Source organism: Thunnus albacares, chromosome 3 (assembly GCF_914725855.1).
Source record: "Thunnus albacares chromosome 3, fThuAlb1.1, whole genome shotgun sequence".
Classification (NCBI taxonomy): domain Eukaryota; kingdom Metazoa; phylum Chordata; class Actinopteri; order Scombriformes; family Scombridae; genus Thunnus; species Thunnus albacares.
The window spans coordinates 12,341,143-12,362,544 of record NC_058108.1 but is presented as its reverse complement, the minus strand read 5'-3'; the positions used below and the strand labels follow the sequence as shown (position 1 = coordinate 12,362,544).

The window sequence follows — 21,402 nt, the reverse complement described above, 5'->3', positions numbered from 1 at the left end:
CACGACTACACCTTTGCTTTGGATAGAGCACAGCTAACTGTTTCCAGATTTTGTACTAAGCTAAGCTAACCAGATGCTGGCTGTAGCCTTATATATAATGGACAAATATAAGAGTGGTATTGATCTTCTCATCTAACTCTCCCCCAGAAAGCAGATGAGCATATTTCCCAAAATGTAAAACTATTCCTTTAATAGAGCTCTGACTTGGAGGGAAAATGACTGGGACAGAGCTGCTGAACAAGACCAGAGTGACATGCAAGTAAAGTAGTCTCTGACAATTATTAGCTGCCCTTCACTCTCCTCCTCTCTGAGTTTCTTCAACCCCTTCGTTTCTTCACCCCCTCAACAATAACCCCTCTCCATTAGAAAACTGAGTAATAATTTGCAATAAATTGCTATCTCTGAGCCCCCCAAACCTCACAATATATTTAGGTGAAAATCTGTATGCATTTCAGGCAGTTGGAAAGTGTCAAACTGAATTTACGGGTTTTTTTGTAAAACAAAGTATTTAAACTGTTTAAATATTTTTATAAGTACAGTTGTAAATTTCAGACCTTAATTGCTTACAAGGTTTGTCTTAGTTTGCTGGACACATCTGCAAAACTTGTTCACTCACTTCATCATCCTTGAACCTGAGTGTCTTTGGGTGTTTGCTTCTAGAAGCAAAGTTTCAGCAGTGGGATTTCATTTGATTCTTAAAGGTGCAGTTCATGATTAAATAAACCATCTTACCATAAAAAAGCAAATTAGTGTAAAACAGCAAAACTATTTTAACACAATATAATAAAGTGCACCACAAACTACTTCCAAAATGACCATACAGTTGAATCAGCAGCTCTTTAATTTTAACAAGCTTCAACACAAACTAAATATTATAACCATGATGGTAGGATTATTGCCAGTATGTTTATAATTCTATTTTAAAAAGTAACCTTTAGAGTGAATATATAGATTTAACATTCAGATTTAAGTTTTAAAATTTTGATGAGCATTTAGCTCAGCTCATTTTTTTGAATTCTGTTTAATTGCTAGTTATGTGTAGATATAAGACTTATGTTTAACATTTACAATACATTTATCTAGGTTGTATCTTGTGGCCCTTCAACAAGGAACCAGCCTCCAGCACGAGTTGAGACCTGCATCTGTGAATCTGCATCACATACTGTAGCAATATCAACACACAATACACAAACACAGCATCATATTTCTGTGTAATCGTGAACATCACAGCACTCTGTGATCATAGATAGGCTGTTGATGAACTTGGGGGCGAAGTGTGGAGTGTTGGTGTGAACTCACACTCTTCTTTTAAAGTATCTCTTTCTCTGTTCCGTAATTGTTTTTTGCAGATAATGCATTCTCCCTAATAGCTTTAAATTCTGAGAAACTGCGTGTTCTGCTGCAGCTTGTGATTAGGCCTAAACATGGTACACAATTTTTTGATATCCTATTCGGGGCTGAAGGAGACTGGAGCCTAACCCAGCATGCAGTGGATTAGAGGGAGAGGGCAGTGGGTGTACGCACCCTGGACTCAGAGATAACATTTGCAGACAAACACATTCATACCGACAAGTAATTAAAAAAGCGCCTGCTTTTTTAACTTGCGTATCTTTGGACATTTGAGAAGAAAAACTGAGCTGGTGTAACATCATTATCTAATGTTATGTCAGTTTTCACTCTAGCTTGCAACAGTTGTCGGAGTCATTGTTGTCAGACATATTTTTCTTGTTGACAAAGTTAGATTAAGTGCCTTGAGTGTTTGTAACCCTAGGGTTAGGTATGCCTAAAATATAGATACTGTAGGTATTCCCACCTCTGGGCATGGTATTTTTAGGTAGGTAGTCCATACCTTTACTTGAAAAGTTTTGTGTAAACAGTGTAACAGCTCTTGTCAATCAGATATATCTTTTTAATATCTACATATACCTACATATAGTTTATGCACGACTACACCTTTGCTTTGGATAGAGCACAGCTAACTGTTTCCACACTTTGTGCTAAGCTAAGCTAACCAGATGCTGGCTGTAGCCTTATATATAATGGACAAATATAAGAGTGGTATTGATCTTCTCATCTAACTCTCCCCCAGAAAGCAGATAAGCATATTTCCCAAAATGTAAAACTATTCCTGTAATAGAGCTCTGACTTGGAGGGAAAATGACTGGGACAGAGCTGCTGACCAGAGTGACACGCAAGTAAAGTAGTCTCTGACAATTATTAGCTGCCCTTCACTCTCCTCCTCTCTGAGTTTCTTCAACCCCTTCATTTCTTCACCCCCTCAACAATAACCCCTCTCCATTAGAAAACCGAGTAATAATTTGCAATAAATTGCTATCTCTGAGCCCCCCAAACCTCACAATATATTTAGGTGAAAATCTGTATGCATTTCAGGCAGTTGGAAAGTGTCAAACTGAATTTATGGGTTAAATTTCAGACCTTAATTGCTTACAAGGTTTGTCTTAGTTTGCTGGACACATCTGCAAAACTTGTTCACTCACTTCATCATCCTTGAACCTGAGTGTCTTTGGGTGTTTGCTTCTAGAAGCAAAGTTTCAGCAGTGGGATTTCATTTGATTCTTAAAGGTGCAGTTCATGATTAAACAAACCATCTTACCATAAACAAGGCAAATTAGTGTAAACTGGCAAAACTATTTTAACACAATATAATAAAGTGCACCACAAACTACTTCCAAAATGACCATGCAGTTGAATCAGCAGCTCTTTAATTTTAACAAGCTTCAAAACAAACTAAATATTATAACCATGATGGTAGGATTATTGCCAGTATGTTTATAATTCTATTTTAGAAAGTAACCTTTCGATTGAATATATTTCTTTAACATTCAGATTTAAGTTTTAAAATTTTGATGAGCATTTAGCTCAGCTCGTTTTTTTGAATTCTGTTTAATTGCTAGTTATGTGTAGATATAAGACTTATGTTTAACATTTTCAATACATTTAATCATTTGTTAAAAGAATATGAAAAAATACACTTTTCATCCTGTTTATGTCCTGTCTTCAATTATCCTATGATGTTTTTATTGTGTTTATGTTTCATGTTTTTGTGTGTTTTTATGCTGCCTTGCTGCAAAAGTAATAACGGTATGAACTGAACTGAATTGACTTGGACATTGTCAAATGCTGCAAAAATTGAGATGTTAATTGGGGTTGACCACTTCACACTTAAATTAATTTCAAAATGTACGCTTCAAATATAGTTGTGTTAAATGAGTTCTGCTTCTCCTACTGGAGTTTGTTTGCCACTTCTGTCAGTGCTGCAATCCTTATAATATAAATGTTTTACTTCTTAACCAGCCCTTCTTAGGTAAATTCTCAATTGTCAGTATCAAATCCAATTTTGGTTCTTTGCTTAATGTTAATATGTTACAGCAAAAGTCTCATTTCCCCATTTGGGGCATATAGTTTCATCTCATCTGACTTGGGCTGGTAGGGTGTGAAGAAAAATGTGTGAATGAGGCTGGTCAAACACAAAAAAGACTCCACCTCCTAGACATCAAAACTTTAAGTTTGACTTGGTGAGCCACTGAACAGAGCATGCTGTTTACATTCACAAGTAAGGTAAGACACTTAAGACGTTCTTTCTGTGATACTTACAGTTTTTGTTGAGTAATCTCTTTCGACAAATCAATCATATTCAAAATTCCTTGATGTCAATGTTTTAATGCCATCTTATCTATATTGAAGCAGTACATTTTAAGTGCATTGTTTAACAGATTTTATGGCCAGGCCATTTTTCATTCTGTCAATTCTTTCATACAGATGACAAGGATGTGGCAGCTCTTGCTCCTGTGGTGGTCATGGAGTCCTCTGTGTCTGCCATCCAGTGTAAGCTTCATTGGTACACCACAACAGTGTCAGGAGGCTCAATTTGTCCCTGGTTACAATCTGGGTGGAGAAGGCTTCGACATCGTCACAATGAAGCGGAAAGGTGCCTATGTCATCGACACTGAAACATGGAAGCTTGGCAATGGCACTTGCAGGCTATTCATTAACAGCTACATGGAAGGAAAGAAACAGAAGGTCCCAGCTGCTGTAGTGGACTGGAGAACCCTCCCCAAGTGCAATTCAATGGTCTCCAGTGTAGTTTATGGTTCTGTTGAAACTCTTGTCAATGATTCCACCTCATCTGTGTCCAATGATTGGAAAATTGGCCTTAATGTCCCTGTCAATCCTACTACCACTGTTAATGTGGGCTTAGGAGGTTCCCACTCTAGAGAATCAGCTTTTGGCATGAAAAAGTCAAAAGAAGACCACTATACCTTCCTCAAACATTCTGTCCACTGTGACTTCTACCGGTGAGTATGTGGACAGATATTCCTCTTCTTGACATTAACTCTGATTTTATTTGTTCAGTTTGATAAGCATTATTTAATTGTACAGTGTTATACACAGTACATATAAACTAATCCTATACCCTAGTGCTGTAGTTATTTGTTTGTAAATACAGCATTTTCAAATAACAAAATTGCACTGCATATGGCAATAATGTTTGCTTGAATTGAAAATAACTAAACCGTAACATCTGAATGATATATTATGATGGACTGTAACTTACTTATTTTATCTCTCTGTTTTACAGTTACAGAATGGCAACAAAATCTCCCCTGAGTCATGACTTTCAATCAGCTGTCAACTCCCTTCCTTCCTATTCATGTACAACTGCACCCTCATATCGTAATCTGATTGATACATATGGTACACATTACATCACACAAGTGTTTCTAGGAGGGGAAATGAAGGCAGTCACTGCTGTCAGGACCTGCCAGGCAACCATGAATGGACTGTCAACAACAGAAGTCAATGACTGTTTGACAGTTGAGGCCTCAGTAGGATTTGCTAAAACTGCCAGTATTGATTCCATGGTAAAACACTGTCAGGAGAAGAAGAAGAAGTTAAACCATGATCAGAGTTTCAGCAGCACGTTTAATGAGCGAATCACAGAGGTAATTGGTGGAAACATTAACGGAGCTGATATCCTCTTTCAAGGGCAATCAGACCCCTCTGTCTATAGCACGTGGATTAACTCACTGAAAAACATACCTGATGTGGTCCAATACAACATAAAGCCTCTGCACATCATACTGCCAAGGGGTCATCCAGCCAGTGCCGGACTGAAACAAGAGGTGGAGAAGTACATCAAGGAAAATGCTGTGTTGAAAAAATGCTCAGAATCCTGTCAAATTGGGCATACATCTAACAAAAGGGATCCTTGTGCTTGTGTTTGCAACAGTAATCAGAATATCAAGTCAAACTGCTGTCCTGCTGGTAAAGGTCTTGCAACATTAACGGTTTTCAAGCTTTATGCAGATGGGCTGTATGGTGATAAGTGGACGCAGACAGATGGTTCAGTGGTAGTTAAATATGGTGACCAGATAAGGCGCACTGCCATTATATCAAACAATGATAATCCTAGATGGTCAGAGAAATTTAACTTTGGACCCATCGTCATCAATATGAGAAACAAGCTTGAGTTCAGTATTTATGATGAGGATACCTACTGGAATAGTGATAATCTTGGTCAATGCTCAATTGATCTGCGCAGTGGGAAGGTGAGTGACAGCTGCATGTTAAATGATGGTACCTTCTTCTTCTCCTACATAGTAGAGTGTGCACCACGTCTTGGTGGTAACCAATGTCAAGAATACATACCCTCCCCACTGAGTGCTTCTCTGGCCAAGGTCTTCCACACCAGAAATGGGGTCCTCGTTGGAGAAACTGGCGAGCAGTGTGCTAAATCAGTCACTTGAGGCCAGCTGGTGATGTGAGATGCAATGGGAGATTTAACTGGAGATTAACCTTTATGATGGATACTTTGTCAGTAGGTGATAGTGCCTGTTTTGGTTTTACAATGCCTGTTTTTCATTTCATGTGCTTTTAACTTTCATGTGTACCCATAATTTTCTTAACAAATATATTTGTAAATCTTCCATAATCCAGTTTTTATGATTTTGTTCTTTGTGATGTGTGTAAAAACAACACCAGCATCTGTCTGACTGTATGCTTTAAAAATGTTGTTAATAAAGCATTAAAAGCAAAAAAGCAAAGCAAAAGCAAAAAAAACTGTTTCATTTTTTGGTTGACATGTCTATGGTAATAACTGCACAAGCATGCAGAGATTCCCCAAACATTTAAGGAGAGTGTGCTCAAGTTTGTTCAGTATAACAACAAATTAAAATAAATGAATTTAGAGAGTAACTTTTACCCTGATTATAACGTAATTGTTTAATATAGAGTAGGAGTAGTAGTACTAGTAGTATTTAACATTAGAAATATTTACAGTTTGCCTCTACATTTCCGACTTGGAGGGGCTTCCCCTTGCTGTGGAGTGAAGTGTAGACGAGAGGGATTCATGCTGAGAGAACACCACAGGTATTACCATAAATAACTTACCTGTACTCATGTGACCAGTGATATCTCTTGTCAATACTTTGCATAATTGCTGCTCAGAGAAAATCATGTTGTCGCTGAACATGTGCTTCATAATCTCAGATGATCTGCCCTTTAACTGAAACATGATGTGTACAGTTGTCCAAACTCGTTTGATAGAATGGAACGGGATAAACAGTAGAAGAAGTCATATATGGGATGAAAGTGTCTTCATCAGAAACACAATATTGGTGATTTGTTGAAATGCTTAAAACTATGTAGTTTCTTTTCACCAAAAAAGCTATAGTCTTTGAAAGAATGAGGACTCATAAGCAGAGGATAATTATGGCCTTCTTGTAATCAGGCACATCACAAACTTTTAACCATCTATCTAAAGTTGACTCTTGTTGCTGTGAAAAATCCCCTTACAGTATGTCTGTCCTGGCGTCATGCTATCTAAGACACTAGCTTACACGCGTTCATGCACACACAGACACACTCATGACAAACGTACAAACTTGATCTCCTCTGAGGTTAGTCAGAGCTTATTCACAAGTCAGGGGGGGATTTTTTACAGTTTGGGGGTAGGGATGGGATGGACAGTGGTTAAAGTTCAGGAAAAAGTTATGATAGTTGATGAGTAATGCTTTCCAAACATCCTGCCACAGTTTTATTCAATTAAAAATAAGAGGTGGTTGTTTTGGATTTTTGGAAAACCTTGTCTTACTGTTAACAACTTTTGATTTAGTCACACACAGTACCAGGTGTCGGAACATATCATCAATGCTTCATTCGTTTTATAACAAAAGTTTTTTTGGTCATGTTGTCCCTCTCAAAGCAGGTTTACCTTCTTTTTGAGGCTGCAGGAGTGCACTTTCAGCCTTGCTGGAGGTAGGTGCAAATGACCGCAATAAAAAGCATATGCAAACAACGCCATCTGCCTCCCACCCTTGATTCTCATGAAATGCTGTTCCTTTTTTTTTTCTGAGGTACCAGAATAAAAGACTACAGGTTCTACTGACTCAACAGCCTTTACCACCACCTGCCTCCCTCTTATCAACCACTTTAACCTCACTGGTGGAGGCATACAATAATGGTGACAGGTAGCTCTCTGGATATTTGTTTACATGGTGTTTGAAACTGTCTGTTGAGCATTTGTGTTAGAGCAAGATCTGTTGATTTGTTGAGTGCTGTAGATCATTTGAGTGAAGTGCTGCTCAGAGGATCTGGTTGAGGGTTGTGGATCTGCTCTCAGCGGAAAAGAATCTTATATTGTGAAGAGTCTCTCTTTTCAACTGACAACATTTGGAAATGTGTTTGAGTTGCTTGAATGGAAATGAGTGTTTAGGTATCTGTGTGGGTACCAGCAGCAAGAACCACACTGAATGTATGTACATTTATGCGCATGTGTGTGGATGCATTTGTTTTGTATGCATACAGTATCGGAATGCATGCATGCGCTTGCACTCTACGAAGTTTTCCTATGAGGATAATATATGTTTATGTTTGTATGCATGCATGCTTTCATAGGGCAGGTGCAAGTATGTTCCCTGTATGTGTATTTACACAAGCACAAAGAGTCCTCTGAAGATCTCAGCCAATCACTTTACCTCTGTGTATGGGCACACCTGCTCCCTGTGTTATAAATAGACAGTGGATACATCAATTCCCTCGTGTCACACAGCTCAAGTTCAAAAACTTCTGTTTTGACAGACGGGAGAAGACACACTCCACAAAGACAGATGATAGCTGATAAACAATGGTAACCTGCTATTTCAGAATCATGGCTGTGATGTGTGTATTGGGGATTTGTATTCATTTGTCAACAGCTTAATAAAAGTAGAGATGTAACCTCAGGCTCTATTGTGTAGCTTAACAGATATTTCAGTCATCTCACGTTTCAACATAATGATTTCTTTGGACATTTCACTTACAGTTTTGATTTGACCTTAAATTATTTCTCCAAAGTAATTTTAAAAATATGAATTATTAACAATGATTCAGTAAACAGAGGAACGTTACACAAGTTTTCAGACTCAGATGTCTGAAGATTTGTATTCAGGCACAAGGAAGCCTGCTGTAAAACAGCTGTTAGGAATATATGACATTTCAAGTCATCTTTGCATGAAACTATAGTGCCCCTCTGTGGTAACAATATGAAGAGCAACTTTTCAGAGGTCCCAGAATACTGGAGAAGAAAGATGAATTTATTTTTATGTTATGGACAGATTTTGGACAGCGGAAGGAAACCCACTAACTTAATGTAAATAAATGAATAGTACACATAGAATTTATGTGTCTTTTGTGATATTTTATGCAATATGCGCGGCGGTGAAATAAGTATTCAAATTGTTTACTTTAAGTAAAAGTTGTAACACCACAGTGCAAAAATACTGCATTACAAAGAAAAGTCCTGCAAGTACAGAAGTCTTACCAGCAAAATGTACTTTAAAATAACTCATTATGCAGAACCTTTTCAGAATGAATTAAGGAAATAATTACAGAACATACAACTGTACCTAACAACATACAGCACTAGAAGTACACCAGCCTTCTTGCCTTTGTCATTTTACCCCTATCGAGGAAGTTATGTTTTCACTCCTCTTCATTTGTTTGTTAGCAGGGTTACTCTAAAGGTTTTCTTCCAGATTTCATAAAAGTATCATGACAGGATCAATTTTTTAAACTTTTTAACATGCCTTGGCAGAGGTTTAAGTTCTACTGGGCATCCTTGTAATTGCTAATGGCTAAAGCAAACATACCTCTATCTGCCTCTTGCTGCATTTTGCAGATCCCTTTGTACTGTCTTCAATTTTCTGTCTCTTCTTGGCATTCTGTAATCATAAGGTAACCCAATGCTAATCTCCCTCTCTACAAATCCAAATTAATCCTAGCTAAAGGGTTGCAAACGCAATTTGAATAAAGAACACTCTAATGATTTCCTTAAAGATTTTACTGCATTGCAAGGTTGATTTCTAGTTTGTACCAAATATTTAGTATAGAGATGGCTAAGTTCATATCTGGCTAGCTAGCTACTATCCACCTAGCATATTGTTTAGCATGTTATACAGCTTTGAACAGGCCTAAACATAAAGCCAATTCAGAAAATACAGTTTACATACATTAGTGATGCATCCTTAATAAACTCATAGACCCATAGACTTGTTTTAATTGCAAAAAAGCCTTGCTATGTGACCTATAGGCTATAGGTACCAAAATCAACTGAATGGAATAATGTCAGCTACAACTACAACATGTTTTTAAGGGTGATTTATTTACAATTTACAATTTACAATTCTGAGTATGTTAGACTTAGGGGAACTCTAAATTACACTTTTTCCTTTTTTTTTTTTTTTGGTTCACTAGAAGGGCATACAGAACCTCCAGCTCACTCCATTACAATGGCAACTCGTAGGGCGCTGCATTACATCCTCTTCGTTTAAAGGGCACATCATGTTTTCTCGATTTTGGGGGTTCTTTACAGGGCACTATCACTTCCATTGAAAGGGCACCCATCAGGGCACATCATTCACTCTATAGGGCATTTCATCCTGATTTACCCAGAACTAAGACAATCATTACAGAACTTTGGTATGTTTTCTCCTTTGTGCGGGCACCTTAGAGGACACTTTTTTTTCCTTGGGGGAACCCCCTCCCCACAAAGTCTGCCAGTGAATTTAACCAACTCTATAGTACTGTGGGTAGTTTTATATGTAAATATGCAGCACAAATTGATCATATGTTTGGTATGTAAAATCTTAATCTGCAAAGTAACTGGAAATAGTACAATAACCTCAAAACTGTACTTAAATACAGTTAAGTATATATACTTAGCTACTTTCCCCCATTAAATAGTGTGTGTACTATGTTAAATAGCATGAATCTGATATAATTTATATGGACATGTCATTGGTACTTGAAAATGGTGTAATTCCAGTTTTGTTAATTTTCAGGTTATAACTTAAGTTGAAGGGTTACAGAGAATTAAAACCATTTTGATAATCTTAAGAATGAATAGTCTACACAATTGTCGCTCAATACAGTAACGTAATTATAATGACTATTTCACTGGGGAAATAAAAAAACAAACAAATTTGGTTTGATTTTGTGTGAGCTTCACTAACATTCACAGACAAACAGCTATGGCATTACAGTGCTGCCTATACAATTTTACAAGAAAAGGTTCTGTATGGTAGACAGATACAAATAAAAAGGAAGTACATGCAGATTGGCCGTGTGAACAAATGTGTGAATACGTTTTTAACTGAAAAGGGCAGGTTGATGACATACAAGGTACAATGACACATGATGCTTTACAGTTGTTTATTTTCTAAGGTAGCTCTCCTATCACTTTTCCTATCACTTGATAGTTTCATTATGGTGTCTTGCCTTGTGGGGTCTAATTGGAAAATGGGAGGTTTGTTGATAAGGTTTGTCTATAAAAATGAATTCTTGATATGCCACAGAAGGCAGCCTACACAAATGAGACTTATAACAATAACAACTGATTTTAATTCACAATTGTAATTTTTACATATGTATAAGTGCTACAAGCACTATCATCAAGTGTGACAGTTGTTAAATCACTTGGTATTTGCTGTACAGTGCAATAGTAATCACTGTCTTGGACTTTCTCATGTTAATTGTGATACACTGAATCCCAGTGGATGTAATTAGATTTTTTTGAATACACAAAAGACTTTATAATGCCACAGTAAAAAGAAATCCATACAAAATCATCCAAATAAGTACAAATATAAAAGTGATCTGGACAGCCCAACAGCTGGTTTGGAATGAAGGAATGACGGTAGGATTTCATTGTTGAGGGTGAATGGATGAAGGAATAAGGAGGTGACTGGTTTGGGCTCACTGCATGGACCAAACAAGTATTTAAAAAAAAAAAAAAAAGATTATCAAAAAGAATAAAAAGAAAAATCAGGCGAAAGATACAAGGAACTTGAATATCAAGGCCTGACTGTGGTACTATGCTACTATGGTCTAGGTTTGGATCATGGCAGCAGCAGGCATAATTAAAGTTAAAAGAATATTGCAAAGCTGTAAATCGGTCCAAAACAGGCCTCAAAAACGAGTCTGTGTGAGTAGGGCACTTGTGATTGAGGCCACTAAGAGACATATGGCAATTTTGAAGTAGCTACAGGATTTCATGACTGAGATGGGAGATGCTGTACATTCAACACTAGTTGCAGCTTTGTGGCAGAGTGGGAAAGAGCAAACCTCTGTAGACTGAAACAAGGAAGACGCTTCTGTGATCTGATGAGACCAAAATTGAGCTTTTTGGACATTTTCTAAACACTGTGTTGGTTGTGAGCTGGCAGAGATGCACAATCCCCTCCATGAAGCCTGGCAGCGCTGTGTGGATGCCTCTTTGCAGCAGACCATAGAGGGTAGAGTATCAAATGAATACAGCGAAATACAAAGACACTCTGATGGAAAACCTACAGTCTGCACAAAACAGTAACTGCGACATCCACAACATTTATTTTCTAGCAAGACCCCAAACATCAAAGCTTAGTTCCACAGAAGTGACAACAAAACAATGATGTTACGGTGATACAGACATATTCACATAGACTCATAGCTGCTGCAAAAGTAACCTCTAATAAATTCAGTTTAATGAGGTGAATACTTATGCAGTCAAATATTTTGTGATTTATATTTCCAGTTAATTTAGATCAATTTGTAGAGATGTGAATTCACTTTGACTCTTTTTCTGTTGATTAGTGCCAAATCATTCTAATTATGTTTACTATGATTCAGTGTTGTAAAAGAAAATTTCAAGCTGTGGATATCTTCAGTTGAGCTTACTTGCTCTCATCAGCCTTTTGTATTTTGGACACGGGACCAGCACCCCCCACTACTGCACATTGGCATCCTGCAATCTGTGAATCCCCACAGATGTTTTTCTATCAACAGATGGTAAGATGTGCAACAAGTTTGTAGAGCCACAGACAGCCACAGTACTGTCAATGGAACAACACCCTGTTATCACAAACAGAGTGTTGGTCAACTTGTGAGGGTGAGGCAAGAAATGTTGATCTAAGTGCATCGCTTCCTTTTTTGTAAATGCTTTTTTCGTATCTTTGCTCTTGTTAACAAGCAAAGAAAAGAAAGATTTGCCTACTTTGTTTTACACATGACTGTTTATCATCATTTATGCACCCTCATTGATTTAATTAATTTTACAAAAAACATTATTCAGTTGCAGCTTCTCAATAGCCCTAGACATAAGTCATTCATATATCACTTTTCTTTATTTGCTCATTCTGTTCAGGGTCATAGGAGTTTGGGGGTACACACCCTGGACACGTTATCTATTACAGGCTAACATAAGGACATTTACACCTTCTATTTCACCTAACCTGCACATATCTGGAAGTGGGAGGAAACCAGAGCACTTTCACTCTTGTTGTAAGGCAGCATTGCTAAACACTGATCCATAATGCTACCCCTTAAAAATGGGGCATTTATTTCCCCGATATTTTAGGACAGCCAAATGATGATTCATCTTTTCAAAAGAGGAGGTTCACGGGATGTTCAAACATGTCAATATGTTCTGCTGTTCACAAACAGTGTTCACAAAGGTGGGATTGACTTGATTTCTCTTAGTTGCAGAAGTAGGAAACCATGCAAATTCAAGTAAAATCAATTTTGGTTTCAGTAAAAGTCATGGTTTAGGGTCAAGCTCCAAGCTGTGCAGTGATAATATATAGATGGGTAACAAATGAAAGGGAATCCAACATACAGTGTCTTAGTAAGGTGTCACCATGTGCCAACAGAACAGCTTCACTGATTCTTGGCATTGATTCTACACATCTCTGAGCTCTTCTGGGGGGATGAACACCATTCTTCAAAAAGATATTCCCTCATGTGGTGTTTTGATGATGGTGGTGGAGAGCGCTGTCTAACATGTTGGTCCAAAATCTCTCATAGGTGTAAAATTGGGTTGAGATTTGGTGACTGTGAAGGCCATAGCATATAATTCACATAATTTTCATACTCATCAAACCATTCAGTGACCCCTCGTGTCCTGTAAATTGGGGCATTGTCATCATGGAAGAGAACACTCCCATCAGGATAGAAATGTTTCATCATAGAATAAAGATGATCACTCAGAACAACTTTGTATTGATTTGCAGTGACTCTTCCCTCTAAGGGGACAGCATAACAGAGCCACCGGATCCCCTCACTGTACGGGGTCAAGCATTCAGACCTGTACTGGTTTTTTCCTTTAATATGTCACCCGTCTGTACTGCAAGAACCTTTCATTTAATCTCTCATCTTAATATGGTGAGAAGTAAATAAAAAAGTATGACTGGTTAAATATAAAACTTGTTAGAATGTAATAGATTACATTGGCACTAAAGACTCCACCTCCAGGACAGCAAAACTACAATATAGGTCAGCCTTTGAAAGCACTGAAAAATGCTTGCTGTCTACAATGAAGGTAAGGAAAACATCTCCTCTTTTATACCAGTAGTTTGTATTGAGTAATGTTTTCATCTTCTTCATAGATGCTGAAAACAAATGGTCAATTTGTACTGAAACTGTAAATTTCAAAAAGTTTGCATTTGTTCAACTGATTTTTATGTGCATGCCTTTTTCCCATCTGTTGCTTTTTGTATCTTTCATACAGATGTGGCAGCTCTTGCTCCTTTGGTGGTCATGGAGTCCTCTGTGTCTGCCATCCAGTGTAAGCTTCATTGGTACACTGTCAGTGCCAGGAGGCTCACTTTGTTCCTGGTTACAATCTGGGTGGAGAAGGCTTCAACATCGTCACAATGGAGCAGAAAGGTGCCTATGTCATCGACATTGAAACATGGAAGCTTGGCAATGGCACTTGCAGGCTATACATTAACAGCTACATGGAGAGAAAGATACAGAAGGTCCCAGTTGCTGTAGTGGACTGGAGAATCCTCCCCAAGTGCATTTTAAAGGTCTCCAGTATAGTTTATGACTCTGTTGAAACTCTTGTCAGTGATTCTACCGCATCTGTGTCCAATGATTGGAAAATTGGCCTTAATTTGACTATAAAACCCACCATCATTTTTGGGCCAATCTATGGAGGTTCCCACTCCAAAGAATCTACCTTTGCCATGCAAAAGTCAGAAGAAGACCGCTATACCTTCTTCCACGATTCTGTCCACTCTAACTTCTACCGGTGAGTATGTGAACAACTTTGAATTGATTTATTCAGTTAACTTTAAAGTGTTGTATAAACACATATACCAACACTATAGTTAATTAAGAGTGGGATGCAAATCAAGAAGACAGCAACTTTGCTTAGAACAAACAACATGGACAGTAATATCTAAATGATAGTGAATTGTGACTGACTGTAACTTATTTGATCTCTGTGTTTTACAGTTACAGACTTGCAACAAAACCTACCGAGTCATGAGTTTGAATCAGCCGTCAACTCCCCTCCTTCATACTCACGTAAAACAGAGCCATTATATCGTAATCTGATTGATACATATGGTACACATTACATCACACAAATGTCTCTGGGAGGGAAAATGAAGGCAGTCACTGCTGTCAGGACCTGTGAGGCAACCATGAATGGACTGTCGACAACAGAAGACAGTGACTGTTTGTCAGTTGAGACCTCGGCTAACTTTGCACATCCTGACAGTATTAAGTCAATGATGCAACACTGTGAGGCAAAGAAGAAGAAGCTCTCTATCCGAAGTTTCAGCAGCATATTTAAGTTCAGTATTTATGATGAGGATACCTACTGGAATAGCGATAAGCTTGGTCAATGCTCATTTGATCTGCGTAGAGGAAACATGTCAGAGAGCTACATGTTAAATCATGGTACCTTCTTCTTTTCCTACATAGTAGAGTGTCCACCAAGTCTTGGTGGTCAGCATTGTCAAGAGTACATACCCACCCCTCTGAATTCCTCTTCAGAGGAAAGCATTATGCTGAATCAGTCAGGTTGAGGCCAGTTATTGATGTGACAGGGAACAATGACTGATATTAAGATTTGGTTTTAAGATGAATGTTTTTCAGAAGTTGTTCGAATCCATTTTTGCTTTTGAAATTACTCTTCATTTTCTTTGACTTCTGTGTGCAAAAATAATTTCATATCTTCATAATGCAGTTTTTTTGCTTCTTTCTTTTTGACATGTATGTTACAAAATCTGCCAGTAAAGCATCAACAACGACAATGCAAGTGTCTGTGGAATTTTGTATTTTAAAAGGTATTGTGTATTTCTGAATTGTATATCTATTGCTCTAAACTTGTTTCTGGTGGCCATATACAGATTTCTATCCTTCAATTTTAGTTAAGAATGAGGGTACGGAAACTGATGCCAGTCAATGTGTGAATGCAGTAGTTTACTTAGTTTACTTTAGTTTTCAGGCTTTTACCCACAACACTAATTAAATTATCTGTATGGAACAAATAACTTGTGGATTTTGAACAAGACAACACAGTGTATCTGTGTGTGTATGTGTGTGTGTGTGTGTGTGTGTGTGTGTGTGTGTGTATGTGTGTGTATTACTCATGTTGTAGGGACATAAATCTCTTTACATAGTCACATTGTGGGGACTTTCCATCCTTTTGGATACAAAAAGCAAGTCCCCATAACATAAATCATTAAATTTCAGGGTGAAGACTAAGTTTAAGGTTAAGGTAAGGGTTAGTGTAAGTCTCCAAGGAATTAATGTAAGTCAATGTAATGTCCTCTGAAATGATCAAAACCACTGTGTGTGTGTGTCACCATCACACATACACAGTTGTAACTGTCACTGATGCATGCTAAAGTAGCAGCATGCATCAGTTGAGCACACACTGCGTTGTCCTTGGGTTGACATGCATAGAAAAAACACTGTTGAAAGTATGAAGCTGTGTAATGCCACAAGGGAGTATTAACTGTAAACAGGCGATATGATCACACCCACGCACCACAATGTGTCATTTTTACATTTTGGTCTTTGTACAGCTTAAACAAATGAGATGAAACATTTTAAGAGTGTTAGTGAGCTTAAGAAGTGCTGGTAGGCTTTTTCTTGCCTTTAGACAGAGCCAGGCTATCCCTGTCTCCCTGTTTTTAGTCTTTATTCTAAGTTAAACTAACCAGCTGTCTGTGGTAGCTTCATAGCTACTGTGCAGACATGAGAGTGATCTCAATGTTCTCATTTAACACTTGGCAAGAAAGCAAATAGATGTATTTCCCCAAAATATCAAATACTTCCTAATACCTAAAGTTTTTGAAAAATCCCAATGGGAGAGAATTCTCATGGGTTGTAGTTGCTAGCAAAGTGATATCATGGATCAGAGGTGTGTGTTTGAATGTCAATTCACAAAAACTTGTTTAATTTCATTTAATTTAATTGTTTAATTTTAAATAGGGTGTGGTTGAGGTATAATTTATTTAAATTTATCAATTACTTGGCAGCTCCGTATCACATTCTAAGGCACACCCCCTTTAAGTGATTCAATAAAATCTGAAGGATCTGATCTAAATCCCTCTTGTATGATGAATGGTAATGAAGCTTTACATTTATGTACGGCACTGAAGGTGAAGGTAAATGGTCAGGGTTGATGGCAGGATGTATGACAGTGACACCCGAAACGAGGTTTGCATCCTGAATCCCAACAAAAGCACTTTCATTGAGATAAGTGAAAGATTATGGTTTTGGTTAAATGTTAATAAACACATTGTGTCTCATGCTTCCAGACACTGAGGACCTTTTTTCTGTATTAAACCAAGACCATTATCTTTTCCTATTTTTCATTGTTCCACAAGATCTGATAGTTTGGCAGAAAATAAATGAAATATGTTGTCACTGAACAGTTTACTTATGTGTATCTTGCCAGATACATCAATTAACATTTCCTCATAATGTTGACAGAAAACATTATTGTGGCAGCATGACATTTCCTTCGAGATGCATTTTCTATTGCAATTTAGTAGTGTAGCCTATAAAAATGTAATTTCAAGGAGACAGGGTTGCCAGTAATCATACACAAGCAGATCTTTATATACTGTATGTAGACTGTAATACATAATAAAGGAAAGCAGAAGGCATCACATTAAAGTATTGAGATCCACCCCTTTATCCTCACTTTCCTCTCGCCTGCTATCAAACAATGACCCCTTTACCAGCACCCATTATTCAGACTCACTCCCTCTTCCAAAACAGGTCATCTTAGTTCTTCAACTTGACAATCTCCTGCTGGCCTGGCTTATCCACACCCCATTCCTTTCTCCTTCCCTTGCTCCTAGAAGAAAAGAGACAGAGACAAGGGGATTTGCCTCATGGTAGGTAGCTGTTTTATGTGAAGCATATGAGAAAAGAGAAGAAAGGAGAGAGGTTTTTTGGTGAGGCTTGGCAAAGAGAGCCAGGAGCCCACTTGAGGGGCAGTGGGTCTTAGAGCTGGAGGATTTGTTTGGAGAAGCCCTCTCCAGCCAAAAGGAGGATTAGCTGAGCACAGGTTCCCATGGAGCCAAGGCGAGGTGGAGAGGGCTTTTAGAGGTTACCACACCCCTGCATGACTACACATGCATGTAGACACACATGAACAAAAACATGTACACAAAACACAGAAAAACAGAACACACATATATGAAAGTTTGCACCTCAAAGGACATTTCCATGGGTACAGAAACTACTGTAAGGCATAGCATTGGCTGGTTTGCACAACCAAATGCACCAATGATTTTTACCAATGAAGCTTCTCACTACAATATGCAGGTAGTACAATGTATGGTGAAGCCAAGGTATAAACTATCACAGATGAAAAAAAAAACCCAATTCTATAAAAGCTTAAATGCAGTGTTTTCAACATCAGAACAATATAATAGGATAAATCTCTTGACTAAGACTAAACTAAACTAAAACAAGTCATCATGATCTCTGATTATCAAGTTTACAGCTTGAGCTACACCTATTACCAAGATGAGTCACAGCAAAGACAATTTGCAGATATATTTGCCTGTGTGCACCACTGCTTTAGATATTCTACAGTTTTGGGTCCAGGACTTGTTCATTGTAGTGAAAATTTGCTGTTTATTATACACTGTAACTTTCATAAAATAAACTTTCTTCTCTCTCTTTACACACACACCTGCATTAAACATTACAGCTGCAAGAGGCTAGCATGAGTTGCCATTATCAAAACAAAACAAGTAACTTATTCAGCTCATTGATAAATTCCAATAAGCAGACTAACTAGTTAGTTGGAGGCATTCCCATACCATAATATAAAAGACATAGTACAGAAATAAATATTCTTCACTTGTAGTCATTTTTAATTTGGACAATCACTTCCTCCAGAAAGTTGATGGTCTGCAGAGCTGAAGGCAGTGCATGGGCCAGGGAGGTTGTGCAGCAAGAAGGTCATGACCTCTGCTGAATGGGCCTTGCATAAAAGCAACATGGGTTGCCTTATCACAGAAGGAGGATGAAGATGCAGGTTGTTCATTACTTGTGGCCACTGCCATCTGCTGGCCTGGTCAAAGAATTGCATTTTGGTGAGAAACAGTTCAAGGATTCATTATAAGCTTAAGTTTACTGTAGTCTTTACTAAACGTAAAGGCATAATCTTTGCTGACATTTTCAAGAAAAGTGAATAAAAGTAAAAATGTCTCAATACTTCAATATTATTAATGTTGATCAAAACTATTATTGATGGTACATGTTTTAATGTTTCACATTTTCCCTTTTCAAATATCCCAAAAGATGTTTAGTGAGTTTGAGGTCTGAGGTGGAGAGAATCATAAAAGTAAGCCCTCCTCGCTCCCCCTTGGACCTAAAACAGTGCTGGCATATGGTGCGCCTTAAGGATGATTGATCCTGCTGAAAAATGAATTATCTTCCAAACATCTTTAAGCCAGAATGAATAACATGGCTCTACAAGCCAGTTATTCCTCTTTTTTGGTCCATGAGAAGCTGATACTGTGCAAGTCACCAAATCAGAAACCAGGGAATCATTGCCAAACCTAAATAGATCCCCCCTCATGTTTGACTGTAGGATGTGTGCCAGTGTGTCAGCCTCTTTTATTCAGATCTACAATGTTAAATGAAAAGTTCAAACTTTGACTCAAACTTTCATGAAGTCCTCAGTGCTTAACATTTTATAATTGTTTCATTCAAAGTCAAAATGTGGTTTGAAAACTGCTACTCAGAAACCAAACTACCATTTATATATGATGTACTTGATAACAGATTTAAAGGCTCATATTATATTACATGAACATGTGCGTGTTTTTGAATCATGTCTCCTCAAATATATGTGACAGAGATTTGATGAGACCTCCCCAAATTAAATATTCAGATATATCACTGTTTTAAAAGCCTTCTAAAGACCTGGTTTTGTACCAGTAAAGTCTTTTGGGCCTGACTATATATTCAGGAGCATTATTCCTTTAATAATGCAAGCATGTATTCTTTATATCATCTGTGATTTGCTGACTGAGGTAAATTCTGTCTTCTTTCTTAAACGCATTCATGTTAGTGACAGCTGATGTGTGAATGAACTTTATTAAAGTGCTGTGAAGACAATGATGGGACTTGTGTTATACACAAACCCTCATACTATGAAATACTGTATATGTGGGTATGTGACTGTATTAGTGTAGCTTGCATGTCCTATGCCGGTAGACCCCCATGTCGAAGCAGCTGCCATGACCACCACCCCTCCCGCCATCAACTCACCCAGTTTTTGTGGCTGTCCACGGCAACCTGGGAAATCTTTAGTCCCTTTCATCTCCCAGTACCACCCCAGTGGAGGACAGAACAACTGGTAGCACTACTGTCAACACCTCCCTGTACATGCCACGGACAGCTCCGCTTAGCCTTGTGGCAAACATAGCGCAGATTAGCATGCCAGCAGTTCTCTTCCCAAACATCTCTGACAGCATTAGCACATGCTAAGTCAAGGGCGTACGTGAGAGCCAGCTGTCAAGTGGAGGGAATTCCTAGTGCTTCAGTCAAGGTCGCTCCCACCATTCAAAGCAATGGTGCTCTGTCATGGCTCCCACGCTAGGTGTTAACTCGGTATCACTAACAGTTTAGCTTGGATGTCCTGGCATGTTTGAAAGAGGGTCTTAACTGGTGCTTTACATTCACACAGCAGGGCTACAGTGTGTGATTGTCACCTGTCACACAACACAGCGTCTCTTATGATGAGGTCACAGGGAAGGCAACCTTTCCAAACAATACAGTATCTATTATTCAAGGAAACAATGAGACTGATTTAAGAACACAGATGTCCAAACTTTTAAGTGCAGCTGGTTTCATTGTGATTGTGCCATGACCAAGCCTGAGAAGGGCCAAAATAAAAGTAGACCTTTTCAGTTTACACAAATGATGAAAAAAAAAACATATTTTTGCACCTGCCTCTCATGGTATCTAGCCACACAGATAGTTTTGGTTTAATTTACCCAGATTTTGAGATATTTGTCTATGAGATTTCTGCCTCCATCCCAAAACAATGGATGGGATGTGAATTGAATTTTGTTGATGGTGCTCAAAGCCCTGAAGATCTACAGAACACACTGTCAAATGTTTTATAGGGACTATTTTATCTACTATTGTATTATTTTTATTATTCCCAACCTGGATAAAAAAACCCAAAACAACTAGATAGCTTGAGATAACTGAGAAAATGTTTTCTCGGTTTTTTTGTAATTTGGGATAAAACGACCCTTTAAGTCAGATAAACGACAGCCTCTTCATTAGAAAACTGTACCAAAGACCTGTATGTCCACCATTTGCAGGGCTCTAAAATTTGCACCATTACACAGTGAGCTGAGGTTGTGTGTATGTTGTCTACTTATTAAACATGCATACACATCTATGTGTTCACTCACAAATACATGTTTGTGCAAGCCTATATACATTAGCACACAATATGCACAGGGTCACTCTTTCTTCTTCTCTCCTTTACTTTTGTCTCAATATGCACACTATATATAATACGTTGGTGAGCACAAAACTTTTGCTATGAGTAAGCCGTCTTCATAACAGAATCATAACTGAAGG

General features: G+C 38.0%; 1 protein-coding gene and 1 pseudogene across 1 annotated transcript; both read left to right on the top strand.

Moving 5' to 3' along the window:
- The first annotated feature begins 3,546 nt into the window (after positions 1-3,546).
- LOC122977276 (perforin-1-like) lies at positions 3,547-6,081 on the top strand. The gene is made up of 3 exons (XM_044345524.1): positions 3,547-3,579; positions 3,781-4,316; positions 4,601-6,081. The coding sequence occupies exons 1-3, from the start codon at positions 3,556-3,558 to the stop codon at positions 5,766-5,768; spliced, it is 1,728 nt and encodes a 575-aa protein (XP_044201459.1). The 5' UTR covers positions 3,547-3,555; the 3' UTR covers positions 5,769-6,081.
- Positions 6,082-13,846: 7,765 nt separating this feature from the next.
- Positions 13,847-15,404, top strand: LOC122979835 (annotated as a pseudogene).
- Positions 15,405-21,402: the final 5,998 nt, after the last annotated feature.